Source organism: Drosophila gunungcola (assembly GCF_025200985.1).
Source record: "Drosophila gunungcola strain Sukarami chromosome 2R unlocalized genomic scaffold, Dgunungcola_SK_2 000004F, whole genome shotgun sequence".
NCBI lineage: Eukaryota > Metazoa > Arthropoda > Insecta > Diptera > Drosophilidae > Drosophila > Drosophila gunungcola.
The window spans coordinates 2,157,764-2,184,683 of NW_026453167.1; the positions used below are offsets into that span (position 1 = coordinate 2,157,764).

The 26,920-nt window shown below is 47.0% G+C and overlaps 6 protein-coding genes across 11 annotated transcripts; 3 read left to right on the forward strand and 3 right to left on the reverse strand.

Annotated features, from left to right (window-relative positions):
* Positions 1–4,451: 4,451 nt before the first annotated feature.
* LOC128254104 (cyclic AMP-dependent transcription factor ATF-7) lies at positions 4,452–5,858 on the forward strand. Its single transcript, XM_052982927.1, has 2 exons — positions 4,452–5,565; positions 5,625–5,858. The coding sequence occupies exons 1-2, from the start codon at positions 4,545–4,547 to the stop codon at positions 5,723–5,725; spliced, it is 1,122 nt and encodes a 373-aa protein (XP_052838887.1). The 5' UTR covers positions 4,452–4,544; the 3' UTR covers positions 5,726–5,858.
* On the reverse strand, positions 5,713–9,191 carry LOC128254098 (TBC1 domain family member 31). The gene is given in 6 exon segments (XM_052982916.1): positions 5,713–5,986; positions 6,055–7,155; positions 7,157–8,474; positions 8,531–8,644; positions 8,701–9,049; positions 9,114–9,191. Coding segments are annotated over 5 exon segments (2,982 nt in total). The 5' UTR covers positions 8,991–9,049; positions 9,114–9,191; the 3' UTR covers positions 5,713–5,827.
* Positions 9,192–9,246: 55 nt separating this feature from the next.
* Positions 9,247–10,056, reverse strand: LOC128254108 (leptin receptor gene-related protein). Its single transcript, XM_052982930.1, has 3 exons — positions 9,902–10,056; positions 9,587–9,842; positions 9,247–9,523 (listed from the first exon to the last, which is right to left on the reverse strand). Exons 1-3 carry the CDS (start codon positions 9,997–9,999, stop codon positions 9,416–9,418), a joined length of 462 nt encoding a protein of 153 aa, XP_052838890.1. The 5' UTR covers positions 10,000–10,056; the 3' UTR covers positions 9,247–9,415.
* An 803-nt stretch (positions 10,057–10,859) lies between these two features.
* On the forward strand, positions 10,860–15,416 carry LOC128254103 (uncharacterized). Its single transcript, XM_052982926.1, has 3 exons — positions 10,860–11,469; positions 12,277–13,216; positions 13,273–15,416. Exons 1-3 carry the CDS (start codon positions 11,376–11,378, stop codon positions 13,823–13,825), a joined length of 1,587 nt encoding a protein of 528 aa, XP_052838886.1. The 5' UTR covers positions 10,860–11,375; the 3' UTR covers positions 13,826–15,416.
* Positions 15,417–15,898: 482 nt separating this feature from the next.
* On the forward strand, positions 15,899–23,510 carry LOC128254101 (sodium/potassium-transporting ATPase subunit beta-1-interacting protein). 6 transcript variants are annotated; one of them, XM_052982924.1, is made up of 8 exons: positions 16,169–16,563; positions 17,109–17,527; positions 17,596–17,733; positions 17,800–17,880; positions 18,193–18,384; positions 18,446–18,506; positions 19,319–19,373; positions 22,087–22,234. In XM_052982924.1, exons 2-8 carry the CDS (start codon positions 17,468–17,470, stop codon positions 22,097–22,099), a joined length of 600 nt encoding a protein of 199 aa, XP_052838884.1. In that variant the 5' UTR covers positions 16,169–16,563; positions 17,109–17,467; the 3' UTR covers positions 22,100–22,234. The 6 variants fall into 6 exon arrangements, with proteins under 6 accessions (XP_052838879.1, XP_052838880.1, XP_052838878.1 ...); XM_052982919.1 differs by lacking the exons at positions 16,169–16,563; positions 22,087–22,234 and adding an exon at positions 15,899–15,993 and having other exon boundaries at positions 19,319–21,253; XM_052982920.1 differs by lacking the exon at positions 19,319–19,373 and having other exon boundaries at positions 16,162–16,563; positions 22,087–23,510.
* Positions 23,511–23,586: 76 nt separating this feature from the next.
* On the reverse strand, positions 23,587–26,772 carry LOC128254102 (angiotensin-converting enzyme). The gene is made up of 4 exons (XM_052982925.1): positions 25,680–26,772; positions 24,469–25,035; positions 24,088–24,401; positions 23,587–24,027 (listed from the first exon to the last, which is right to left on the reverse strand). Exons 1-4 carry the CDS (start codon positions 26,669–26,671, stop codon positions 24,011–24,013), a joined length of 1,890 nt encoding a protein of 629 aa, XP_052838885.1. The 5' UTR covers positions 26,672–26,772; the 3' UTR covers positions 23,587–24,010.
* Between the last annotated feature and the right edge of the window lie 148 nt (positions 26,773–26,920).

Below are 26,920 nucleotides of genomic sequence, written 5' to 3' on the forward strand. Positions count from 1 at the left end.
GGCTTTTTAAGCCAAACACGCCCTTGAGTTCTAAGCTTTCTTTCGAATAGAATGTGCCTGGCACATGTTGGACACAAGCTGTCCCGCCTCCAGACGCCAATTAAGGTGTCCAAGTCGAAGGATGCACCTCCTGGGCAGGATGCTAGAGGCCGTCTTCAGTCGAAGACCAAGGAAAAGTCTGCGGAGTCCGCGGCAAAAGCGAAAGTTTTGGACCAAGTTAGTTTGGCCAGCGGCCTTAACGGAAATGGAAATGATCGCGGAGGGGGATCTGGGGATCACAATTTGCTGGACGACGATGGCCTGGGCAATTAGGCAGCGCCTCTCGGACGTGAGCATTAAATTTCGAGCTGAAAGTGGCAGATCCATCAAAAGTGAACGCAATCCATCATCCAGCGAATCACGGCGTGATGAGAGCAGCGCCGACAAGCCATCCTTGTGGCTTATGATCCATAATGGTCCGGCGAACGGCGCGTTCGCAGCACGAGCTAAAAGGCTCCACCGTTAGATAATCGATGCAGCGATGCCAGTTGCCTATGAGTGGAGCGCGGGAGCTCCAACTCCAAGGTCACATTTAATTGGCCCCGGTTCAAGACAAACAGCCACGGCCCTAGCCACAGCCACCGAAACCAAGCGATTCTTTCTAATGCCGCCTGGTCTACTTTCGCGCTTTCGGATCCAGCGACCTGCAACTCTTAAGGGCAATTAAAACAATTACAGTACAGGGTACAGGGACTCCAGACAGCCCAGAAACCGAAGGCGAAGTGGTTTCCAGCATTTCGCTGGAACCGCACGCCCATTAGCGACAATCAATCTCGGCCACGCTGGAGCGCAACCAAACTCCGACTCTCCATTCCCCACACACGCAGAAAAAACAGTATAATTACAATTAAAATAGTAAAAAATAGTATAATTTTTGTCCTTGTAAAAATACAACTCTGAATTGGCAGTAACCTATTTTAATAGACCATGACTTAGTGGTTAGAGTGTCGGGCTAGTATATGTGGTCTTTTGAGTTCAAATCCCGATCTATTTTTTAGCATTTAATAATTGTGGTTTTTAAGTCCACAAATTATTAAGAGTCAAAAAATCATTCTTGGGTATCCTTCGGTATCCCAGTTTAGATTCAATTCTTAGTAAAGACTGAAAAGCTGGACAGTAAATTGCACTACTTTTTAAATGAAGGTGTCTTCCATTAATAAATAATAGAAAAATACCAGTAAAAAATACAAAATAAATGAATTTTACAAGAAAAGAAACCACGATTAAAATAGCTGTAGTACAAAATGATTGGACATGTACTATTTTTTCTGAGTGCCTAAAAAACAGTTCATTGCATATTTTTATAGGTTGGCAGAGTTCTACCAATTAAAAGGCACATTTTACTTAATTTGTTTCTCTGTGTGCAGCTTTTTGGTTTTATATTTTGCCGCGAATCGTAGTTTTTTACCCTCTTAGTTTTTTATTATTTACGAATGCCACTTGCCAGATAACCCATAATTATGAAATTATTATTGAGCGCCAAGCAGCGGCGGCGGCAGCAAAATGTATCTGTATCTCGGAGGCAATTCTGTGTGTGCCGTCGGAAAAGCAGAAATCATTTCGCGCCGCGGCGGCACAGGAAGTTTTATTCGGGGCCCCGGGCCGTGGAAGTTGCATAAAACAATATATATGTATATACAGTACAAACTGCCGAAACAGCCAAGAGTTTTATAGGCCTTCGAAACAGTTCAGTGTCCACCTTTCGATAAAGATATTGAGATACCGCCGGAAAATAAATAAGACCGCTTGGTGGTCTACCTCTCGACATTTAGTAAGTCCTCCCTGAAAGGAGCCAAAAATGAGGCAACCAAACTTTTAATAAATTATATGCAAAATGCCGCTGGGGAAATGGCAAACAAACAAAGTGTCCAAAACGCAGCGGGAAAAGTTGAATTTCAGCAGGAGAAAACAAATGTTGGGCGTTCTAGGAACTCATTTTTTGCATATTTAAAAAAGTCGAAGGGATCCTCTGGCTCGACGACCATACGGGATCCTGCGTCCTGCACATGCCGTTTTGAGGGACTGCGGTCCTTGACTCGTCTACAGATGTCCTGGGGCAAATTTTCTGGACACTAAGTTGAAAAATTTGAAACCAACATAAGTGGTTAGTCAATTGAACTAAATTCTTCAGCACATCATAACATGGCTAGGTTTGGTTAGATCATACAAAAATAAACCTTTCACATATCATTCCTTTGAGAAATGCCTTCTGGGATACAATATGAATGACAAACAAAAATTGATTTAACTAAAATAAAAGTTGTAATTCAGATAAATAGACAACCAGTCTTTTTCTGGTTTTTGTAGTGGTCACATCTCAGTAAATCTAATTGCTAGATCACTTTCGATTTCAAGTAATTTGTTGGAAACAAATTTTCTTCCACAAAATTATAATAAGCTAAGCATTAAGTCTAACTATTATTGAATTAACAAAATTTGTGTCAAATTTCGGTAAGAAACAAAAGCTTTTGCCTATGAACTAATTTCGTTGGGAAAGGCAACTATCTATTATCAATACATTTTTAATCTTTTAAATATTGTAGGGTGTTATTAAGTAAGTAAATATATGAATAGCTTAAATAATTTTAACTTAAAATTCAGTATTTAACAATTTTGCGAGTGTAAAGTATAAATTGGGTAACTATTCGGGATATAGTTATTAAAAATTGTATTTCAGATAAATATAAATCAAGCCCCAGCATATAACTCTTTGAGATCTGTTTTCAAAAGTAGAAGAATAATTCGGCAGAGGGCACCTTTCAGTAAATTCAATTACCTACCCATGGATTTATTGCGTTTGAAAAAGAATCAACAAATTTTGAAACTTTGTACATAATATAGGGTGTGACTAACTTAATTGTTTTTAATTAAGGATTCCGTGTTTAAAAATAATAAGAATTTCAAACTACAAATCTAACATTTCAGTAATGAAATCTGTTATTTAACAACAAGTTGTGTAAACTTTTAGATTATATAGAGTGAAAGTAAATATAATTCTATAATATGATTCTATAGTGAAGCTCTGGACGAGTGTAAATGTAAATCATGGGTAACTTTTCGGGTGATCCGCTCAATCCTAACCACAAACCGCCGACGGACAATAAAAAAAGTAGTTGCTGGAAAGGAGGGGGGCTGTGGGGAAAAGGAGTCAAGGGGTGGAGATGATACTTTGAATGCGAGCAAGAGAGAGATGTTCATCGGAACGCATGTTCTTTGAAAATTGCCCATAATTATGCGAACGAACTTCAAACTGATTGTTTCTACCGGCAGCCAGAGTAGAGAGCCCAGAACGAAGATCCCAGTACCGAACCCGAACCCGAACTGAGCCTGGCTGGAACCCAACTCCATGGACCACGCTGTCCAAAAACGCGCGTCTGTTGCATGCAGCGTGGCTGGGTTGGGATGGGATGGGATAGAATAAGATGGGATGGGATCGAGATCGGGAATAGCCCGCTTGGCTGCAGTGAAGGAGAATGACTGTAATTACGCATCACTTTTTCTTAATTTTCATGCTGTGCATCTTGTGTCCCAGGCCCAGGCTCAGGCCCTCCTCGGAAACGGGAGGATGGATGAGGAGGGGGTCCTCCATCTTGTCGCTTGGGAACGATTTGAACACTGAACTTGACCCACAAGACAAGTTTGCGGCTTTTTGTAGGGCTGAGAGTTGAGTTTTAGAAAATTGCTCGTTTCATTGCGTGCATGTTTCCCAAAATGCGACCGGACTCGACTCGAAAACATTTTGCGTGTTTTGTGTGCTGTCTGTTTTCGGTTTTCTGCTGCTTCCTTCAATGAGAAATCTAATTTAAAAGATACAAATTTTAAATTATGGGGTTTTCTTGGCTGCCAAAAATGTTTTCGTTGTTTTTTTGGTTTTTGCTTTTGGGTTTTCTCCCCCTCTTCACATATGATTGCTTCTACGTGCTGCGAAAGACTCGCAGGCATTTTTGGGATGCGATGGCAACGCAATTTTGGGCGGAAGTGCTGAATGTCAAAAGTTGTTGCCTTAGAGAGTGGTTGCATAATAACAATGGAGGCAATTTTAGCCCAGAACGAGAGACTTTAAGCTGCTTTACGCATCAAAGGGTATTTCCGATTCCAATCATTTAGCTCGAGTTAAGTTAAAATTTTAAAAATTTCGCGGGCTTTTTTACCGTTTGATAACGTTGTCATCGAATTACTAGCTATCGATTTTTCTGAAGCAGTCCAGCTTTAATTTTACAATTTTAAGCATCAGGGGTGTTTCTTTTTTAGAAAAGCTTAACAATTTAGGGTATTCTTATTAATTCGATTTAAATTAAAGAAATTTTCAAAAATAACAACGTATCTACTAACATTATGTTTACCTTTAATCTTACAAAAACGAAGTGGTGGTGTTTTATGATGGCGATACTATCGATAGTGCCATCGATGGTTTGACAGCTCTAGGCAGACGAACATCACTTAAAGTGTTTTGATAAAATAGTTGTTTTGTAAATAACAATTGATTTTTGATGTAACCACTGACCATGGACACCGCCGCAGGCATGGAGGACCTGGCCAGCGTTTCCTTCGCCGACTTCGAACCAAAAGCCGCCGATGGGGACGTGTCCTGCTACCAGAACTTCCGACCACAGGCAAAACATGACATCTCCCTGGAGCTTTCGCTGGGCCAGAAGTCGGAGGAGAACCTGTTCGTCGCCGACCAGACGCCCACGCCCACGCGCCTGATTAAGAACTGCGACGAGGTGGGCCTCTTCGAGGACCTGCAGCACGTGAATCCCTTTGACATTGGTTTCCAGCGTGCTGCGGAGCAGAATGTCTGCGGCGGCACTCCCAGTCGCCCGGAGGCGCCTCCCCTGGACAGCGAGTCCCTGCACACACCGCAGGTGTATCCACTGGAGACCACGTCTGGCAACCCGGTCTCGAGGAGCGACAGCTGCAGCAACGTAGATGTGGAGCAGCTGCTGGCCACCACTGGAAAAACGCCTCCTCTGGAAGTCTGTCCAGAGGGTCCGCCGCCCCTGCAGTTGATCCAACCGCAGGTCATCACCTGGGTGTTGCCTGCCCAGTCGTCTGCCCTTCCCCTGGCCACAGCGGACTCTCACAAGGGGAAATCCACTATTCGTCCCTACATACTGCCCAAGCCAAGTGCACCAGGATCGGATAGGGCCAGTAGAAGGCCGGAGCCCATTCTGGTCACCTGCAACCCACCAGCGCCCGAGCCCAGCAGCGCCAGCCTGACGCCCACATCACAACTGCCCATTAAGGAGCGTTTAAAAGCCATTCTGCACAGCAACAACGGCGCAAGACGCAACTTCTCCACGCCACCCAAGGCAGCTGGGAAACCCAAGGATGGCATTCGGGACGAGGACTGCATGGAGCGACGGCGTGCAGCAGCCTGTCGTTACCGCAACAAGATGCGAAACGAGCACAAGGATCTACGCAAGCGAAATGCCCAGCTGCAGCAGGAGAACCTAGAGCTGCACGAGAGGATTGCCCGGCTGGAAAAGGAGCTGCAGCAGCAGAGAAGTCACAGCATAGCTGGCGGTAAGCTCATTACATTCTTTGCTAAAACCTTCGATTTGACTAAATAACCCATTTTGTAGTTGTGGCCAACCAGCTGCAGATTCCGCCATCCAGCATACACCTGCTCATCAATGTGCCCAACATGTTAGTGCCTTCGTCTGCCAGTGCGGCTAAAAAGTAACCAGGATGCCCTGTTTATTTATTTATTTTCCGGTGCCATGTAAATAACCCTAGCTTAGATAATTAATTGTACAAAAATGCCTTAATTTCTGTTTGCTAATGTTTAAGAAAAATTGCTTCTACATCCCCTAGTAGTCGTCTCTGTGGTTATGATTTCCGTAAACTCGCGCTGGATTTCTAGAATGGAGTTCTCGATGTCCACCAGCTGGGGATTATATTGCGCCGATGCCGATGCTGGAGTGCGCAGATGCTCCATGGTCATCTGGTGGAAAGAAAAGAAAACATTTAAGAATACAGAACAATCAGATTGTAGGAAGTATAAACACGAACATCACGCAAGTTCTGCTGCAGTTGATCCCGCTGAGTGCACAGCTTCTGAATGTTGTCATAGTACTTCTGGGCCAGCGGGGCACCCGCTGAATCCGAATAGTAGCGCTGGGCGATGAGCTCCATCTCTTGGTTGCGTATCTCATCCTCGGCCAGCTGCATTTGCTGGTTGTGGCGCCGACGCTCCCGTTCGATGCCGTGCATCAGTAGGTCAATGTCCTTCTCCATCTCCATCACCTTGCGCCGCTGCTCGGACTCCTGCAGCTTGGTGATGACCTCGCTCTTGCGCCGGCGCACCTCCATTTGGTAGGTGAGCAGCATCTTGCGCTGGCAGGTGATGCGCTCCTCCTCGCGGTGGATGGTGTCCTGGTACAGCTTCTCCATCTCCTTGAGGCGACGTGTATGCTCCTCCTGCTTAATGCCGTTCTCGAGGCGTTCCATGATCTGGACCTCCTCCAGCTCTAGATGGCGTATGCGGGCATCCATCTCCTGGTTGTGCTTCATCAGGGACGCTGTCTGCTCCTCCTGCTGCTCGATCCACTCGCTGGGATACTTGAGGAACTTGGGATACACGCCCTTCGGAATGGCATTGAAGCGTTGCATAAAACGCTGCGGGTGCAAGGCCAGCTCACATTTGGCAATTAGTCTGCGCGCCTTCGACAGAAGTTTGCCAATGTCCACGGGGTTCTGCTCGTGAAAGAACGAGAGTACGGATCGCTTGTCCGGCAGTCGTATGATGACCTCACGGTGGATCAGATTGTAGGCCACCACCAGGAAGACGGGGAACCAGGGCTGTTCCGATACGATGTTGTCCCACAGCGACAGCCACTGCTGCTCCTCCAGGACCTCCGAAAAGGCAGTGCTTAGCAGGGACCAGGCGTAGTCCTTGGCCAGGATTTCTTGAGATTTGTAAAACTTGCAGAGCTGTGCGTCGCAGTGCTGCAGGATATTCTCGCACATGGCCAGGTAATTGGACGGCGGCAACGGATGGAACTCAAACCACAGCTGAAAGTGGTTCAGGACCAGAGTGGCGACCACCTCGAAGCAAACGAGACTGTTTTTGGGCAGCTGTTTCACAAACGGGTAAATGAGGTGCGGCATGAAAGTCCGCGTGGGCCAGGACCTTGCACCACTGGGCCAGGGAGCTCCAGATCTTGATCACCAAACGCCGCTGCGCCTCGTTGCGAATCTTCAGCTTCTTGGCCTGATTTCTGACCATCAAAGGTGGTCCCAGTTTGATTAGCGCCTGGAACTGTGGCCCGTTGCAGGGCAGTTCCAGAAAGGATGTCCAAATAAGGAACCTATACTTCTCCGGATAGCAGCCGTACTCCTTGAGCATGGCTCTCAGCCGCTCTGGCTTGAGAAGATGCCGCAGTTCCTGGTTCATGCCTCCTCCAGCGACACTGCACAGCGGCAGGGCTTTCGGTTGTTTGAATGTGGTCTTCATCTGGTTGAGGCAGCGGGTTTGGGCTTGCAAGGCGTTGAACAGTCGACAGGTGGACCACACATTCACCTCGCCACAGAGCGAGGTAACACTCAGCAGCTTGCCATCCCGACTCAGGCTCAGACTGATTGCATTGGAGCGTTGTACGATGAGCTTGTGATCTGTGTTGCTCAAATCCAACATGACGGCTTGATTCCGGGCCGTTACACCAAACACTATGCGCTCCTTGGGCTGCGCCAGGAAGGCCATTTGGCGAAGAATAAAGTCGTTCAGGCGATACAGCTTCTCCAGATCGAAAGAGGCCACACTCAAGACCAATAAGTAGCCATCCAAGGTGCTCAGACACATCTTGTTGCCATCGGGGGTGAAACAAAAGCCCAGTAGCAGTCCATCGGCAAAGTCATAGTCCTGGCAGTCGAACGTCAAGTCATCCTCAAAGTCACTTTCATCCGGGGAACGAAGTGCAAACTGCGGAATGGATTCTCCCGCTGGCAGCAGTCTCAGCCTGCGATTGCGGGCTTTGATCGGTTGCGCCATCCGCAAAGTGCCCAGTGAGTGCGATGACCACACATGCAGCGAATCGTTGGAGAAGCCAATGAAGAACTGATCGGAGCTTGGCAGGAAGGCGGCAAATTTCAGGGTGTACCGCGACTCATCGAAGTCCAGCTGATGGGACACCTCCAGCGTGTGCAGATTCACCAGGACAGCCTCCCCGCCAAAGCGCATTAGTGCATTGGCGGAGCGGGGATTCTGCAGACGATTGCTCCAGCTCAACTCCTCCAGTGGGTCACTGCCCACCTCTCCATGGGCGCCCAGTATCGAGTTGTCCACGTCTATGATATAAAGGTGGCCCACCTTATTGCCCACAATGTAGTCGCTTGTGTGCAAAGGTGAGGGACGAATCAGCTTGGCCTTGGGCATCCGCAGACCCAAACGCCAGTAGCGCTTGTGCACAAAGTCAAAGACAAACACATTGCCACTGGAAAAGGAGAAATGTCAAGATGAATTGCTGATTTAGTTCGACGAAGTACTTACCGCTTGTCAATGACCACCAGTTTGTTGCTCAGCTCGTTGAAACAGCAGGCGGCTATCTGGATGCGCAACTGCTGGCCCGCTTCTTTTACCGTGTGGTGCACGGTCAGGATGTTCCTGGAAGTAGGGAAGTCCTTGATTCCGGGATTCCCCTTGCTGATGCGCACACTCACCCGAATTCGTTTTGCTTCAGCTTGAAAGGATACTTGCGCATTGGAACATCGCTCAGGGGCAAACTGCGCCGACTTTCGGCTTGGGTGAGGGTCACATCCGAGTCTTCGGTGTCCACATCCTGGAAAGTGGACTCCAGCTCCAGGTCCTCCTCGGTCAGGTCCTCTTCAAAGTCTACCTCTCCTCCATCTAATGCGTCCTGCTGTTGAGTGATTTCGATGCCATGCAGAGTCAGAGAAGGAATTCCCGTGATGTCCTCCTTCTTTATTTCTGACTTTACCAGTCCATCCATTTTAAAAGTACAAATTAAGACTAGTTTTTCATTTGTACATGGATGTGCATGTGCGTAGTCTAATAATTTACAGAGCAATGATATTAAGCAATCGAAGATAACTAATTGCACAATTAGCCATACCAATTTAATTTTATAACTCTATTATTTATAAATGTTTTTTTCGGACTAATCCCTTTTTGTTATGCCCCTGAAATGAACTACTGGCTATCGAGGAGCTGTTTGGTTATCGAACCAGCAAATGAACCGGAACCAATAGTGTTTATCTGTTTATTTTGTTTGCGTTTGATTTTTGAATACAATTTATAATATGAGATTAATTGATGACAGCGGATAAACGTGCTTACGGATAAAAGCCAGTAACCACAGAGCCCAAATGCATTCCGGGACTAGTTACTGGGCATCTACACTATGGATCCTCCCCTCTAGAACATGGAGCCGTAGGGCTCGTCATCGCGCATGGCGTACCCAAAGATGGTGCCGTAGTTAATGATATTGCTAATTATTGTCAGGATGCTCGCCATCCAGGTGATCTGTACGGGAAGATAGTGTGAGTATCAAGATCATTTTAAACTATGGAAGCTGTATCAACTGACCACCGAGGCGTGGGCGAGGACGATGGGCAGGGCAAAGGCGCTCAGCACCATGCCAGCGGTGAGGAAGAGGGCAAACTCCGACTTCGGATTGGTCTCGTTGCCCGGCGTTGTCCGCTTGGCTATGAACACCGGCAGCACGGACAGTGCGTAGAAGAGGAGCACGAAGAAGGGGTAGAATATCTTGGGGGTGGGCACGGCGCAGGCCAGGATCAGGAAGGTCAGACCCATGCACGTGAGGAATGCACAGATGATGAGGCTGCAAAATGAGGGAAATCGTTATCAGGCGCACGTCTGCGGGGGTGGGCGTAGACTTACGCTGTGTGGGTGGTTTCCGGCATTAAAACGCGTTCCATATGATTTGTGGTAAAATGGGAAACGTTGATCATTAGTTTTGCCTTTATAGGACCTTGCATAATTACCCTTTAAGGTGGCCATTGTATTTGTTTATAATTTTTCCTTTGTGGCTACTAAAAGTGACTCAGATGTGTAGTTCCAGGTGAACCAGTTCATCAGTAGGGCCGCAGCTGGACTGTTGAAATATACTGACCGCCTTAAAATACTAAAAATAACGCATTCGATATACCGCAGCTGTACCGTTAAAAAGGACATCTAATATTTTATGAAGATTCCTTAAATATAATTAAAGACCCTTTAGTTATATAATAATACTTAAAAATAGATTCACTACTTCTAGATCAGGGACTGTAACGATTATAGCTTTTATTAACAAAACTCACAAATATTCTTTACTTGAGATGTTTATTTTTATTAACTCCTAAATAATCGTTGTTTGAGATTTTTATTCATATGAATCTGAAATATTTGTTAATTTTTACACCATTTTATAGTTAAATTGTTATAGCCACTGAAGATCCTTACCCGCACTTTAAAACCCTCCATATCTCCCGCATTCATTCTCGGGCCAGAAAAGCTCAGCTGCCAATTCATTGATAAAAATAATGCGCGTTCCCGAACTGAAAAAGTGTGGGAGTGGGCCCGTGGGGCATTGAGGATTTGTGAGTGGCAGCCACCTGCTAGCTGGCCGAGAATCGAGTTCGCCTCGACTCTTTATGAATGCCCCCGTGTTTATTCAAAGAACCACGGACGTGACGAGCTTTCCAGACTTTCCACTGTGCGCAGGCGCCTCTCGGGCCCACTGTGTCTGTTTGTGTAGTTGTTGTTGCTGCGGGGCCTGCCCTCAAAAAAGCTGCCCGCAACATTTAACAGCGCGGGGGCGGAGATAACATTTGCGTCACAGCTTCTGCTTCTTCTTTTGTGGGCCTTTGCCGCCGCCAGGCTCATTCAGTTTCTCAGTTTCTTCAGTATAACGGTATACGTCGACGGAGCAGCAACGCATTTATCCATACATCCATATGACCATATTGTCCATATCTGAAGTTTGTTGCCTGCAATCTGTGAGAAAAGTGCACCACTTGACATTTTCGGCAGCCGGTATAAGTGCAAAGTGTACCCATTGAAGGGTTAAGTATTGAAAGGGACTTGGAAAGTGCCGTTAACTAACGTTAATCTCGAGAAATATTGCACACCCACGCGAAAAGTGCAAAGGAAAGTGGGGGTAAAGTGAGAAGGGCGAACCACCAGCAGCTGCCAGTGTGGGAGTCGAAAATCAATAAACCCCGTCGACGACGTCGTCGTTTTGGCCAAAGCCCCATCAACCGGCCATATGGCAGTGCTTTGCTAGGACCAATTTCCATTCGCAATTTCCGAACAAAGACAGAGACAGAGAATTTTCACAAAGTGCAATTTGTGTATTAGTGTCAAGTGCAAGATGGCGGCCCGCCTGGAATTAACCGTTAGCTTTGCACTCGCTGCAACGGTACTCTGCTGCATATTGGGTCATTGCGAAATGTCCGTTTACCCAGGTAAGCCTAAAAATAGCACACTACCCTCCCATCCCCACCCAGTCTAATTTTTAAGTTTGGAGCATGCTGAATGGCGCAGTGGGGACTCGAAGGGAAGAGGAGTGGTGTCACTTCGTTGTGTATCCCCTGCTCTAGATACATGCATAGTATATGTCCTGCGAAGACTTCCCGAATCAAATCCAAGCACCCACGCTCTCCGCTTCGGTTAAATTTAAAATCAAGTCAACTGCAGCGTCATAAACACACACAGCTACTGTTACAACTACATGGAAGGAAGTCCTTTGAGCTTCCTCTTCGCAAAATCTTAACAGGTCAATATTTGATTTATAATACGTACAAATGTATTAACTATAAAAAGCAGAAGGAGTACATATATGCTGACCATACCGACCAACGCGTACATACACATGTACACATCTTACTTCCTTGATTTGAGCGCAACAATATTGGGGCTAACAAGTAAAACAACAATAAAGTTTCCAAACACGTCACAGGCCTTAGTTCTCAGTCCGCCGTCTGTATATTGGTCTCCCTCACTCTACCGCAATTGCTTGCTTTGACCTGGGCGCGTGTGTAATTGGTCTATTTTTAACCTCTGGGCAATAAAACGGACTTTTGTTTGTCTATTTCGAATCCTTTCTGTTCTTCGAGGGGGGCAACCACCATTAGTGTGGTGCTATTTTCGGCCAGTCTTGCTATTTTCCAACCGCTGACACGCAGGCAAGGCTCATTAACATTAACATTAACATAATCTCCTTGCCCGCGCCCACTAATCAATTGATCCAATCCGAATTCGAATCCTTGCAGGACTGCGCCGCCGACCTATTCAAGAGCCCGTACTGGGAGATAGACAGGCCGAACAGGAATACGCTTTCCTGGCCCAGATGATGGAGCAGTATGCCCGTCGCCGGCTGCAGCAGCAGTTCGACCAGCAGCTGCACGAGATCAACCTGAAGATGGACCGCCAGCGGGATCTGCTGGAGCGGGAGCGGTACCGCCAGCGTCAGCAGGAGCTTGAAGTGCAGCGGGAGGCAGCGGAGGACTACGAGGCCAACGGAAACAACCTGAACCAACAGTACGACCAGTACGACAACGCTGAGGCGGAGGCCAGCTACGGCAGTACGCTGGATGCGGTGCCGAATGTACAGAGTCCCCTCTACCTGCCCCGCCTGCCCAATCTGCCGCCGCTTTCCCCCATGGGCCCAAATGCCCCCAATCGCAACAGCGTGCTACGCGAGCGGATTCCCTTTGCCGTGGGGCCCAACGATGCCCGCTTCTTCGACAACCCAAACGATCCTTCCGGCGAGCTGGACTCCCGGGCCTTGGAGGACTACGAGGAGTATTCTCCGGTTGAGCCCACGCCCGAGGTGGCGAAGACCAAGATTACTTTGCCAGTACCGGCTCCCGTGCCCGTTGAACCGCCCAAACTGCTGGACGCCGCCAATGCCAATTTCCACCGCATCAAACCGCAGTCCGTGGCCGCCGCAGCCGTGGCGGGTGTTAATCTTCCCCCAGGTAAAGAACAATCGCCCCACGAACTGAATGCACTGATTAACAAGCTGCAGAAGCAGAGCAAGGTCCCTGCTCACCTGACCCTGCTGAATGGCCCAGGCGATGCCAGCCAGGAACAGATTGTGCTGCGCCAGCACTTGGGCATAAACAGCGAGATGGGGGTGTACATAGTGGCCCTGATAGCAGGAGTTAGTGCAGCGGTGACCGTGGGACTGCTGGCCCTTGGAGTGACTTGGTAAGTAATCTAGTTGTAAAGAGGATATCAGAATGTAACTAACCTTCTTGCCACAGGTTCCATAATCGCCACAAGGCGGCTGCCGATGTGGATTACCCCGCCTATGGAGTGACCGGGCCCAACAAGGATGTTTCACCGTCCGGCGACAGGAAGCTGGCCCAGAGCGCACAGATGTACCACTACCAGCACCAGAAGCAGCAGATCATTGCCATGGAAAACCAAGCCACTGATGGCAGCTGCGGTATGTCCGACGTGGAGAGCGACGACGACAACGAGGAGGGCGACTACACGGTGTACGAGTGTCCTGGCCTGGCGCCCACCGGCGAAATGGAGGTGAAGAATCCGCTCTTCCTGGACGAAACGCCGGCCACGCCGGCCAACAACCTGTCGGCTCAGTCCGCTGCTGGAGCGGCCAATGCTGGAGCAACCAACAACAACATAACGCAGGCCACTCCCCAGCAGCCGGCCACCCAAAAGGGCAAGGGAACGGTCAAGCCGAACATGAATCTCCTGAATGCCGTGGCCACCGCTGCGGCAGCTGCAGCCGCAACACAATCCGCAACAACCGGAGGCGAGGAGCCCAAGCAGAAGCGCAAGAGCAAGAAGTAAGGACCACCACGATTTCCCTCTTGGGGCAATTGGTAAAGTTTGACTGATCCATTGTCAGCCAACAGACGTAGCCTCTCATGCCGATTCAGAAACAAAAGCAGATCAGACTATGTGTAGAAGCATATAACACTATATGTATTCCTAACAAATAGTCCAGGGAATCTAATTCCAGGAGCAAACACACATGACGACACTGTCTCTATTCTTCCCTATATTCATAAGTCCTCTAATGTAACGTAATCGCATCGCTATGCAATAAGAATAGCTCCCAGCACGCCTGAGCCACTGAACCGTGATTATTCTGCAATCCCACGTGTCCCATCCAATCCACCCACTTTTCACCCGCTGTCACTTGCACAATGCTGCTGATTCTATTACCGGAATTACCGGGATATGTAATTCCGTTTTGTGTGGCAGCGGGACGAATGTGCAACAGGCATATTACGTCGAGTTATTGTATATCAAACTGTTTTGGTCCCTGCGATTTCCGATTTGTTGGCACAGTTTAAAGCCTAGATAAAAGAGAAAGGAGAGAGAAGCTAAGGAGGATGGAGAGGACAAGCAACCAAAGCTAACCAACATATTATATTATTATAAATATTTGTATACACACACACATACATATTTATATATATACATAGATATATATTCATGTAATTATTGTATCATATACACGGAGGCGGAAAACCTTTTTACTTACCTGTCTGTGTGGTGTACTATCTTTTCTCATTTTTACTACGCTTTGTGATCGATCCTAAATTATCTGTGTCAATTTAGAAATACAATTCTGGTAACCAAACCTGTATGCATATGCATGCAAACATACATATTTAGTAGAGAAGGATGCGCGGCGACCGGAGAAGAGGATTATTTACAAGTAAAACTTAACAATAATTTCCCTGCACATTCATGTAAAGTAAATGAAAAACGACTGATAACACACAAGGATAACACTCGTCTATTGTACAAAAAGAAACGAAGAAATATATTTACTGATTAGTGAGATATTAGCAAAGGAAACTAAACTATCAACGGAAACGATTCGATTCCCAGCCCCCAAAAACCGCTAAAGGAAACTGTAGCAAACATTTTACTATATTATATTCTCAATTGCTGTAAATAAACATGAAACATTGGGCGTAGGATGAAAGTTAGGAACCATTGCGGCCGAAACAATACACTGAATACGACAGAATTGAAGAACTTGCGAGTTCAAAAACTAGCTAAACTAAACAGAGCATGAATTATATTACTATTGACTAGTCGAAAATGCAAAGCATCTTGGAGCATTGAAAATTGAATTTGAATTCGAAATCGAAACTGACTTAGCCACAATAAAATGCGCGTAGCATATGAATGTACGTGGAGCGTAATGTTGAGTTTGAAATATATATTTTATGGTGTTTGTCCACAGACACGCGAAAATAATCCAAACTCTAAACGAGAACTGGAAATGCAAAATTTCGAGAGGAGGAGAACAGAACCCACATGTATTGTGAATACAGAGCATAATTTAATGTATTTATGTATGATAACCGTAACAACACAAATTATACAATATGCATACAGAATAAACTTAACTAACCGAAAACTCTGCCCTTTCGTTTCATTCGGTTTGAAAAATACCTCCTAGGAAAAAAGTATTGGGGAAATGGGAACTTTCACTAGGTTTCTTTCAAACCCATTATAAACCCTAGAAGACGATATAAAATGGTCTTATTTTGGGAGAAACTGACGAAAAACCAAAACAAAACCGATGTTAACCAACTTCAACCTACTATACGTATTCAGTGCATTACAAAAAAAATGGATTCCAAAACTGATCAATGGTCGGAACCTATGGGGAGATTATCCTTATTATCCTTATCCTTCGGCAGGCTTAAAAATTTAGTCTTTATTTTTGCTTAAATAAATAAATTTGTTATAAGTTATATAATTTCATTACAGTCCTATAACAGTTATAGGTGAAATCCCCCTAAAAAGGCCGCTCAAGGCCCTGTTGGTCGGTGCTCAGTGGGAATTTGGTATTTTCTGATTGTCTGGTATGTTTTCAGTTAGTTTAAGTATATTCTCCGTTGTCTCATGGTATACCTTCACGACCCCGACACGGTCACTCTGACTTAGTTTTCAATTGTTTTTGCCCGTTGCTTCGCGCACTTATTATTGACGTAAGTCCGAAAAGCGTTAATTTCCGAGATAATAAATCGCCGTGGCTGCGCATTATGTAAAGTGAATTGGGGCTGATATCACAGCGCTGGAGCGTTTTCAAGCATATGGAAAGTGGAAGCATATCTCTTGCTCCTGTGTGTGTGCGTGAGTGAGTGGGAATGTGTGTGCGAGTGTGTGTGAGTGGGGCTTCCGTGTCGCAAGCGGAAAACAAACGGAATTGAGTTTTGTGTTTGAGTCATATTCCAGTGACAAACAATGCGCGACATGCGTTGTCAGTTGAATTACTGTTTAATTTGATTACCGGTCATCATCACCGGGACAACTTCCAATCACTGATCGCATATGTATCTGTGTGGGGGCCACAAATATAGACATGGCGTAATGGAGATGCTGCTGTGAGCTAATTAATTAATTGCTCATACTTGACCTGGACACTAAGCAGACGCTGTTGAAATCGACAATATGTGAACGCCCAGATGAAATAGGCGAAAATACATAGTTTTGGTTTGGTGTACGTTACGTGAGCGCCCCGTTTTGATTGTGTTGGTAGGGAGCATTCCCGTGCGCGAGTGAGTGTGAGGAGCAGTGTTGGGGGGTACCTAGATAGGTGTACCTAGGTCCAAAAATTTATTACTTTATCTTACCTGGAATTCAAATAAATAAAAATAAAACTCAGAATTTAAATTGCTTTCTAAAAACGAAAACTTAAAAACTTTCGTGTTGGTATAATTATGCATATATATTTGTCCTCACAACACAGGTTTCTAAAATTTTTAATTATTTCTAAGTGCAGAAAGACTCAGGGCTCAAAGATATTTTTTACCAAACGAAAATTAACAGAATGATTAATTTCGTAAGCTATTCCTTTATGTTAATTGTTGTTGCATTTACACGACATAAAAACTTTGTTTTCTTATAAAAAGGATATAAGATACGTAAGTCCAAAATCTTTTGTACTTTTTATTTTTTCTAGGTACATAGTTTTGCAATTACCTTGCAATTTACCAAGGTACACATAACAAGTACCCCTTCACAGCACTACTAAGGCAGAGTTTCTCTCGGTAGCGCGGTTCATTTGGTTTAATTTCTCTTTATTTGTTCTCGGTTCACACAGATCAGGTTTTGCTCGCTCCTCGTCGGTGCAGCTGCATTCTTTCTCGCTTCCACTTCCACCCCCGGTCCCGGCCCCTGGAAACACCAGTACCTAGTACCTGTGCGTTAGTTAGGTGCGAGCGAGAGGCCAACAGCCAGAGCGGCACTTGCCACGCTTGACTTGCAGCAGGTCTGCAGGGGAAGGCGACGCGGAAATGCCACAAGGAGCTACGTCCATAGCCGCCGATAGTCACCAGTTCCAGTCCCGATAAGGCGACGACAGACTGGAATACACAGCTAGCTAGCTGGAAAAGCAGATAGCAGCGACGGAGGGAGAGTGGAATTATTTATTATTCAAATTCTGAATGGAATGACGATGTGATGGGCTCGTGCTCGTGTACGCGGCGACACTTTTTGCTGTCAATATGCTTCCTGCAAGTGGTGAGTAAAAACTCCGCGGCTCGGTCTGATTACGATCGCGATAATGACGACTTCCAATCGATCCGCAGATAACGATTATCGAGCGCCAGGTATTCGACTTCCTCGGATACATGTGGGCGCCCATCCTGGTGAACTTTTTCGACATTCTGTTTATCATATTCGGGTTCTACGGCGCTTACCACTTTCGCGTTAAATACATCATCACCGTAAGTGCCTTCCTGATTACCATATCTCAGCGATAACCTCAATTTATTTTGTGTACCCGCTTGCAGTATCTAATATGGAACTTCCTGTGGATCGGCTGGAACGCCTTCCTCATTTGCTTCTACTTGAATGTGGGGCAGCTGGACAGGGTGAGTAAATGGGTCTTTCCAAAACAGGGGTGCTTAAAACTGAATAACGGCAGTGCTTTTACCAACACACATGTCAGTGTTGAGGTCTAGGAGAAGGCAAGACACATTTTATTTGGATTAGCGATGAAAAAGAAGTCAATTTAATGTTGATAGCTTACCTCGGTCTTATCTGTATTGCAAAGAAGATCCGAAACCTATGTCACATCTCCCTATACTGTGTGCAACTACAAAAATAAATAGAATAGATAGACAAAAATAAACTGTGTAAACTGCTCTAAACATACCATCTTCTTTTTCAATCTCGCCCCACAGAACAGTGACCTGCTCAACCTGGGCACAGGAAGCGTCTCCTGGTTCGAGGCGAATGGATACGGCTGCAAGCCCACATACAGCATGACCGCAGATGATCCGCTTCAGCCCCAGAGGCCGGAGCACGTGGAGGGCTGCCTGCTGGACTACCCGCTGGTGGAGATCACCCACTCGGGGGTGCAATGCGCGTTGGCGGTAAGTGGACAACTGGCTTAAGTGCTTTGAATCGTGTAAATTGTCTCACCCAATTCCACAGCTGCTCGGCATACTCGGTGCGATTCTGATCAGTTGCATATTTCTCGATGAGGACGACAGATGTAAGTGGCGCTCTCTGTATGCAAGCAAGCATTTATCATAATTCCCACTAACCGGGTACGGTCATTGCTAACCGCTTCTCATCCCTCCCATAATCTTTCACTTTGGGGTCTCACTGTGCACTGTGTCTATGGTAAATGTTTTCCCTCCTCACTTTACCTGCATTACCTCCTTTGTGTGTAACGAATGTTTACGAAGTTATATGAAGTGGCATCGAGAAGCCTGCCGCTGTTTATTGTTTTTGTCGAAAATATCAGGTTGTCGTATGTAAGCTCTGGCCTCCCCACCCAATACCCGCACCCTTGAATGCGATTGTACCCACATAAAATGGCTATTTCGATTTAAACTTGTATTGTATTCAATATTAACCACTGTTGTGATGTGTCCATGTGAACTGTGAGCAACTATACATATGCCTATGAGAACATACATACATGCCATATATATTCGTATTGTAATCCATGTTATGTCTAAGTCATTCACTCATAATCAATAAAACCACAATATTGAATTTGCTTATCGACAGCGACACTGTGCAGCACAAAACATAGTAGAACAACATTGAGATAGGTTCTTTCAATTTCAATGTAATTACTAATGGAAAACTTTGTGAAAGTTAAACCAATGACTGATAGTTATGCTAACAAACTACATACATGTTTATAAATTATACACATAAGAACCAAAATGTATTACTTGAGTTGACCTTTTTTGTATTAAGTTCAAAACTTGTGGCTGCTGCACAGTGTCCTCCGATATCTGATGTATACTTCTGGTTACTGTTAAAGCATCCTAATCAATTTCTGGTTTGCAGTCGATTTCATGAACGGCGACGCGAAGAGTCCACAGCACACCGTGGTGCATCCAATGTACGTGAGCTATACAAGTATACCCACAACTTCCGCAAGCGCCACCATGCAATCAAACAAGCATCTGCAACTGCAGCAGCCGCAGCAGAACTCACTGAAACTCTATCATCATCAGCAACAACAGCAACCCAAACTACACCACTTCAACAAGAACAACCAGTTGAGCGGCAGCAACAATAATACACTGAACAATAATCTCCACCAGCGTGCGCCTTCGCTGCTGCTGCCGACAAACACGACAAATAACCACAGCGCATCATTCCAACCCCACAACCACAACCTCAACCACAGTCACCAACCTTCGACCAACCATTTAACCCACGACGGGAGCAACTGCAGCAGCCTGCGGCGCCACCGGCACGGGCACGGTCACCAGCATTCTAAAACCCCGGTCAGCCCCTGTCCCATGTCGCCCCAGACCACGCCCTCGCTGTCGTACGCCTCATTGCAAAACTCCAATCCGTACTTGGCCGGCAACTCGCTGAGCAATAGCAACTACAGTATCTTCCAGAGCCCCGACTCGCTCCAGGGCAGCTCACACTTTGCCCGCATCCACCACAAGCCCAAGCCGCCCAAGTCTGGCGTTCCTGCATCGGGAGCAGCAGTAGATTTGGCTCTGACCTCGCCTGTCCGTCCGCTCGAGCGCCTGTCGCGCAGCCTCGAGGAGGACGAGGAGGACATCTTTTCCCTGCAGCAGTTTGCTCCGGGCGAACATGGCGTAACATACGTTCCCTTCCAGAGTCCCACTCCGAACAGCCTCTTCCTGGGCGACAACAACAATGTCTTCCAAGCTAACTCTCGCTCTAGTCCGAATAACAATGCTTATCCCTACGACCACAATGGTCTGCCCTCTCCTCCGATTCGTCTGGCCCGGCGACCCACGCACATTCCCCTGCCCACGGTGCCCATGCATAGCTGTTTGGATATGCAGTTTGACGAGGAAGCGGATGCGGATGGCGAGTCCGAGCTAGATCACGATCACGATCAAATGCTGACGCCCCCGCCTCCGCCGGTGGTGGCACGGCCTCAAATCCATCAGCGCTTGGGCCAGGCGCCCTACCTCGATCTCTCGCCAGAGGTGGTGGAGCGCTATGCAATGCCCAGCAAGCTGGGCCAGCCTGGGCCACCCCTTCCGCATCCCCTTCCCGTTCCCCATGGCTCGCCCATGGTCCGTCGCAGTAATCGCCGGCCCAGGCCACCGATTCCCGTGAACTTCTGCGACCAGATTCGTGCTCCTCCGCCCGGATATGTGGTGCGCGCCCAGAGCGACGATCGTCTGGTGGAGCAGCACCAGCAGCAGCTGGCGGAAGCTGAGGCTGCTCCGCACGTGAACCGCCGTAGTGGTCGCAGTGCCAACGGCCAAAAGTCCCGTCCCCGCTCATTCTGCAACTCGATTGTGGGCGTGCAGGCCTAGAGCAAAACCCAGACCCCAAGACTTAAGTACGTCCCGCTGCACTTGCTCATCCGCTCTCTTCCTTACTGAAGCTCTCTGCCTGTTACTAACTCTACCAGGATCACTCGATCACACAACCCTACATACATACATACCTATACACACACACACACAGGTGTTGCTGTTTCTTTGTTGTGCCTAACCAGTCGGCTAGCTATAGGGCCTAAGCCTAGCTAACCATGTGAGCGTTTAACTATTCGGATGATGCCTTGCAGAGCTGACTTTAATTATGTATACACTAAGTAATCATTCACATACATAAGTGCAAACAGTAGACTTTCCCAGAATTGTGATAGAAGGCGTGAAAAGGAAAGTCGCGACAGAATGCAAAGCCTAACAATTTTATGTTGATCTGTGATAAACGAAAACAAAAACATAAACATGAACGACAAAAAACAAAACGATTATTTAACAAAAAAAAAACGAATATGTCACAAAAATCGTTATCAAGCAAAGGATATGAAAATTTGTTGAAAGTGCAAGCGAGATAAATTAAATTTAGCGCCAATTGCAACCAGATGCCTTGGATGAATGTCGGAATAGAGATTAGAGTATACAAGATATACAAATATACTGATGTTATGTGCGGGAGTGCGCAGCCTCCCCAAGAGCTGCCTTTTGTTGTTTAACTAATATACGATATATACGAAATACTATACATTTACCACAAACTTTGAAATGTGCTGCGACGCAAACGTTGTTAGGTGTCGAGCACAAACAAGAAGTTGCCTATTGAGTTAAGTGCGAGATTCGTTATACAAGCGTAAAGATAAAACGTCTATTGAAATTGTTAAGTCTAGTATTAAGCTTGAGGCCACACAAATGCATTAGCAGAGCAGTTCCCAATCCATGTAGCATAGACACTATTTACTGTTTAGATAGATGCCCGATCTTGATCTTTAGCCATGCGAATTGCGCTGATGACTGGTGCCAATTCCCTCGACGAGATTTAAAGCGTTCCCAATAAAAATGTTCATTTACACCAAACCGAGGTTCTCTCTTCTTCGTAGCCGATCGATCTCTATCTATCCTGCTAAGTTGTTTTTCTCACTGGTAGCTGGCTTTCTGTAGCATTTGTGGCTCTAACCAACCGCCTAACTATCGACTATCTCCGAACGTAGCTAATCCAACTTGTTTAACAGCTCCAAGCACAAACACACACTCAAAGCTAACCCCAGGTAACTTTGAACATTATTTTTGCGGCTTACCGATCTGAACGAATCTCCTACTGATCCAATCTTGTTCTCCCCCTTGGCGCAGTGAAGCATATTAGCAAGCAGTCCAAGCATCGCCAGTCGCTGTACTCCATCGAATTCGGCAGCAGCAGCGACACCATCCGGCATGGCTCCCACTCCATGGGACTGGGACTGGGCGATCCGCGCGGCGACCAGGATGGCGGCGAGCTGAGTCCGAAGCCGATGACTCCGCGGCGAGTGAAGAGGCGCTCGGTGATGGCGCGCGGCACCCATGGCAGGCAGTCCAGTGGAGCCGGCGGCGGCAGCGGCAGCACCAGGCGTTCGCATCACGGCTCCAGCGGCACACTGAGATCCAAGCACGGACATGGCGGACACGGCGGAGCGGACAGTAGCAGCGGCAGCTATGTGCGGAGCAGCACTCGCAGCTCGCGACGCAAGTACCATCAGAATCCGGTGACCAAGATCATCGACCAGCAGTTGCAACACCAGCAGCAGCAGCACCAGCACCAGCCGCACCTGGGCTCTTTCCACCGCCAGGACAAACTCTCGCTGACCGCCTCCAACCTGCACACGCTGAACAACGACTTTGTGAACAACACCAATGCGTCCGGCAGCCAGTTGGGCAGTCTGGGCAAGAGCAACCGCCACTACTACAATAGCTACCGCAAGAACATTCCGCTGGACCCCATTTACTACAACACCAACGGCCAAGGAGTGCTGGAAGCTCCGGGTTCGCCTACACTTCCGCCGCCACCGCCATTGCCATCTGCTGCCAGTGCAGTGTCCACGCTGCACTCGTCGGGCGGCGGTGGCCACTACAATCCTAGCTATCAACACTCCACCACGCACCTAAACGACGTGGGTCACGCCACCACCGATGAACTGCTATACAACAATCGGCCGCCCTCGGTGCGCTCCAGTTACTCGAACTTTCACGGTTCGCGGCCGCTCTCCACCGCCTACGGAAATGTTGCGGGCGGCGAGAACGTGTTTGCCGGACTGAACGGCGCCAGTGCCAGTCCGCCGCAAGCGCCCTGCACGCCGCCGCTCTACCAGCAGCATCCCATTCACCTGCAACAGCAGCAGCAACATCAGCAGCAGCAGCAATATCTACCGCCGCCACCAATGGATCCGGCGCCTGGCTACGCCATGTCCTTTTCCAAGCGGACTGCCTCGCGGGAAAGCATTCGCTCGATGGCTTTCCTTAACAACGGCCCTCCCGCCTACAATCTCAACTACCATACACCGCCCGATTCGGAGACAACCATGTGAAACGGCGGTCTTGTGTAGTGGTACTCGCCCAGTCCGTCCTTCGTCTTCATTCTCGCCCATCGATCGCAATAGCCCACTTCGCTTTTGTCCCAAAAAAGTAGTTTTTACTTGGTCCCTAATATAAACGATAATAGTGCCTTAAGTAGACTTAAGTTTCTGTCGTTTTACCAAAGTGCCTTTTGTAAATAAACATCTAAAAAATATGGATTATTTAAATCTGAGAAAGGTTTTATTAATAAGAAGAAAGTTGAAATCTTCAGGCCATGTTTACAAGAAAAACCTATAACAATTAAAGTGTGGTTAAAAAAAGGCAAGTTTTTGTGATATTTTATTGACCTAGAAGGCAAAAAAAAATTTTTTTTTTCGAAACTGGTCACCGACCTTAAAAACATGAGTTTTGGAAAAAAAACTTTAAAAAGTTTTGAGCATTTGAGGTCTAAGCTAGTGAAGAAGTATAAAAAAAGCCATACCTTTCTTAATTTTGATCCAATCTACTAGAAATTTAACATTCTTGAGATATTATGAACTCTTTAATGAAAAAGAAAAAAAATTGAAAACAAAATATTTTAAAAATCATATTCCTCCCTTAAAAACAAATGCTTGATTGTGCATTTATAGGTCGTGCCCATATAACTCATTGCTATTTATGTTCTTTTGTGTTTATATATGCGATACGGTTAGATAAAAGGAAATATCATGCTGGACATACTGGAATTTTAGTCCCTGCGACACACTGCAATCGAATGAGAAACTTGATGTAATGTGAATCATAGTTTTTCGCCACCATACTCACATTCGTCGGCATCCCAGCCTGGTTCGATGTCCAGCTGCTTGTTGCGCTCCTTCAGCCAAGTGAAGAGTGGGGCAAAGTACTCCAGGATGCCGCGCCCGCTCAACTTCCGCTCCCCGGTGGCAATCTCCATGACATCGCGCCAGTGGCGAGTGGCTCCCAGCTTCATCATTTCGCGCATCTTCATGCCCGCCTCCTTGCTGTCGTAAAAGTCGCAGTTGTGCAGCGGGAAATCAGGATCTCCGGGCCTGTATTGGCCACTTGCCAGGCAGAAGGAGCGATAGAACTGGAAGCCCAGGATCTCGGCAAGGAATTTTCTGTTTAGATGTTAAGTGGTTAATAAAATCTCAACTATCGCTATAGCAGGTATGATCAATAACAAACTTGGTATTGGAGGTTTCAGGGTTCATGCCACGATAGAACTTAAAGTCCAGATCGAAGTCCTTGTTGTTCCGGTTTGATGGCGGCTGGACTCCGGCGAATTTATCCTGGAGACCCCAGTAGGCGCAGTTGTAGTCCTTCACCCCAATTCGCCCGTCCATCACGTCCACTAGAAACTTGTCGTTAATGAAGTACTGCGGCACTGCGATCAGGGTGTGAACGCCCATGCGAAACAGTCGGTTGAGGGACTGCTGCTCCGTGAGGCTGTCGTTCAGCAGGATGTGGAGGCGGTGCAAGTGGCGAGGGGTGCCCGAGGCCAGGATAACCGTTTCACCCAGGGCTGCGCCGAAACCAGGACATGGCTCCGTGTCGAGACCGAAGGGCAGCTGCAACTTGTAGAGGTAGTACTGAAGTTCGGCCATTGTGCCGTGGATCTGCATCAGCTTCTTGTAGTCCAGTTTGGGACAGTAGCGCAGGGCCACGTCCGGCGGAAAATAGTACACCTGCGACTTACAGTCCGGCCCTCCCTCGTCGTCTTGCATTCGCCGGGAGTAGAGGTCATAGAAATTCCTGGGGAGGACCAATTTTTGAGTGCTTAATACATAGGACATTAAGGGATCCAAGGCTCTCGCCATTTGTAATTTAAGAAATTACAAAAATTAAAGAAAGAAAATTTGTTGGAAAGTTATTTGCTTGTTTGTTTGTACTTTTGCTTGGGTCTTGGCAAAACAATGATTCAGATTCAAGAGTTTTAAAAACTTGTAACCGAAAATTAGTTTTGAAATATTGAATAAACGTGTATGGCAGGTATACAAAAAATATATTGCATTATACATAAAGAATATTGTAAATACATTTGTCATTATAGATATTTACGGGTATACACTCTAGATTTATACAATAAATCGTAATGTGGGGTATACCATTTTTGTTAGTTGAGACTCAAAAATAAAAATTTAGCATTTAAATTGTAACATCCTAAACCTTTGTCCTTCAAAATGTGGAGCATTTAACGTTATCAAAATTATTTGTTACTTATACATATGGTCAAGATTAACTATGTATTTGTATTTTGTTCAGAAATATTGATCATTTTAAGATTTGTAATAGGCATAAAAATCGAATTATAGTCGTTTCAAAACCTATTTTAGTATTGGTAAAAGCTGCAACGGTATATAAACTTCAACTTAAACTTCTTTTCGGTACCAACTTACTGAGTCAGAATATTTAGGCCCAGCGACTCGAAGAATTCGGCTGCCTTGCGGTTGATCTTGACGGGCGTGACCAGTACCTCTTCCAAGCGGCGATGCACGGAGGGCAGTTGATGCTGCTTGCCTTGGTGCGGGGTGCGGAAGAACTGGTGCGGGTACCAGTCCTGCGACAGGATCTGGTCCATGATGGGTGCGGATATGGCGCCGTCGCTTTTTGTGTCCGCCTTGGGGTAGGTGGACTGCACCTCGTGGCGCAGATAGGCGTGTAGCTCGCGATAGAGTGGCATGATCTCCCATACGACCGCCTCCAGTTCGGCTTGGAAGTTCTCCGTGTCGTAGTGGAGGTACCAGGTGCGCGAGGGAGTCACATGGCCGTTGTAGGTGGCTGCGATCCTTAGCAGGCGCACGTAATCGATGAATGTGGACTTGGCCGTCTCCTTCTCGTTGATGGCCTTGCGCCAGGCAAACCAGTTGATGAACAGATCCTCGTACAGCTTGGTGCGCATGTTCTTGTTCACGATCTGCGGATACATGGCCAGCGGGCCATGGGCGGAGCAGTCCTCGTGGGGACAGACCAGCGATCCGCTCACAAAACTGTGCGTCTGCCGCAGCAGGTCCTTGGCCTGCTCGTAGTCCTTAGGCCGCAGTCCCTGCAGCTGCAGCTTGGCCATCCGCTGAACACGCCGACGCAGAAGTGGGTCATCCAGTTGCGCCACTGGCACCACACTCAAGTTGGCCGCCAGCTCGTAAAGCAGGCGATAGGTCTTCGCCTCCACGTCCTGCTTGTTGTTCAGCACTTGTCCGCCCAGCGGTGACTTTCCCTTGGCCGTGAGCTGTAGGAAGATGGTGCGCTGCAATCCCCACACGCTGCGCATGCGGCTGGTGGCCGAATCAAGGATCTGATTGGTGGCCAGTTCATAGCCCGCAGTGTGATTGGATCTGGAGTGGCAGTGCCCGAATGTCACTAGGAGCAGCACAAAGGGTACTCCCAACATTTTAGCCTAGGCTGGCTTCCGCTTTGCCTTGATAAGCTTATCTGGTTGCTTGTTTATCCGACTTGGGCTTTGCTTCCGACTCTGGCGGAATCTCGACGAGAACTGAGTCGAGAAAGTCGAGCTGCAAGCTTATCATAGTTGGGTATGGCGCTCTAAGCTTATCTGCAATTGCGAAACGAAACGCAGAACCCCAGCTGGTGATCTTGAGAGGCAACATTGCGTATACGTCACGTGCTGGTTGCGACATTA

Bases quoted from the DNA above. Each gene is read 5' to 3' on its own strand.
- LOC128254101 (XM_052982919.1), top strand. From the start codon at position 17,468: ATGGGCTCGTGCTCGTGTACGCGGCGACACTTTTTGCTGTCAATATGC. The intron at 17,734-17,799 runs GTAAGTGCCTTC...ACCCGCTTGCAG, and splicing joins GCGTTAAATACATCATCACC to TATCTAATATGGAACTTCCT. The intron at 18,385-18,445 runs GTAAGTGGACAA...CCAATTCCACAG, and splicing joins GGGTGCAATGCGCGTTGGCG to CTGCTCGGCATACTCGGTGC.
- LOC128254108 (XM_052982930.1), bottom strand. From the start codon at position 9,999: ATGCAAGGTCCTATAAAGGCAAAACTAATGATCAACGTTTCCCATTTT. The intron at 9,843-9,901 runs GTAAGTCTACGC...CTCATTTTGCAG, and splicing joins CCGGAAACCACCCACACAGC to CCTCATCATCTGTGCATTCC. The intron at 9,524-9,586 runs GTCAGTTGATAC...CTTCCCGTACAG, and splicing joins TCCTCGCCCACGCCTCGGTG to ATCACCTGGATGGCGAGCAT.
- LOC128254103 (XM_052982926.1), top strand. From the start codon at position 11,376: ATGGCGGCCCGCCTGGAATTAACCGTTAGCTTTGCACTCGCTGCAACG. The intron at 11,470-12,276 runs GTAAGCCTAAAA...GAATCCTTGCAG, and splicing joins CGAAATGTCCGTTTACCCAG to GACTGCGCCGCCGACCTATT. The intron at 13,217-13,272 runs GTAAGTAATCTA...TTCTTGCCACAG, and splicing joins CTGGCCCTTGGAGTGACTTG to GTTCCATAATCGCCACAAGG.
- LOC128254102 (XM_052982925.1), bottom strand. From the start codon at position 26,671: ATGTTGGGAGTACCCTTTGTGCTGCTCCTAGTGACATTCGGGCACTGC. The intron at 25,036-25,679 runs GTAAGTTGGTAC...GGTCCTCCCCAG, and splicing joins GGCCTAAATATTCTGACTCA to GAATTTCTATGACCTCTACT. The intron at 24,402-24,468 runs GTTTGTTATTGA...ACATCTAAACAG, and splicing joins CCTGAAACCTCCAATACCAA to AAAATTCCTTGCCGAGATCC.
- LOC128254104 (XM_052982927.1), top strand. From the start codon at position 4,545: ATGGACACCGCCGCAGGCATGGAGGACCTGGCCAGCGTTTCCTTCGCC. The intron at 5,566-5,624 runs GTAAGCTCATTA...CCCATTTTGTAG, and splicing joins AAGTCACAGCATAGCTGGCG to TTGTGGCCAACCAGCTGCAG.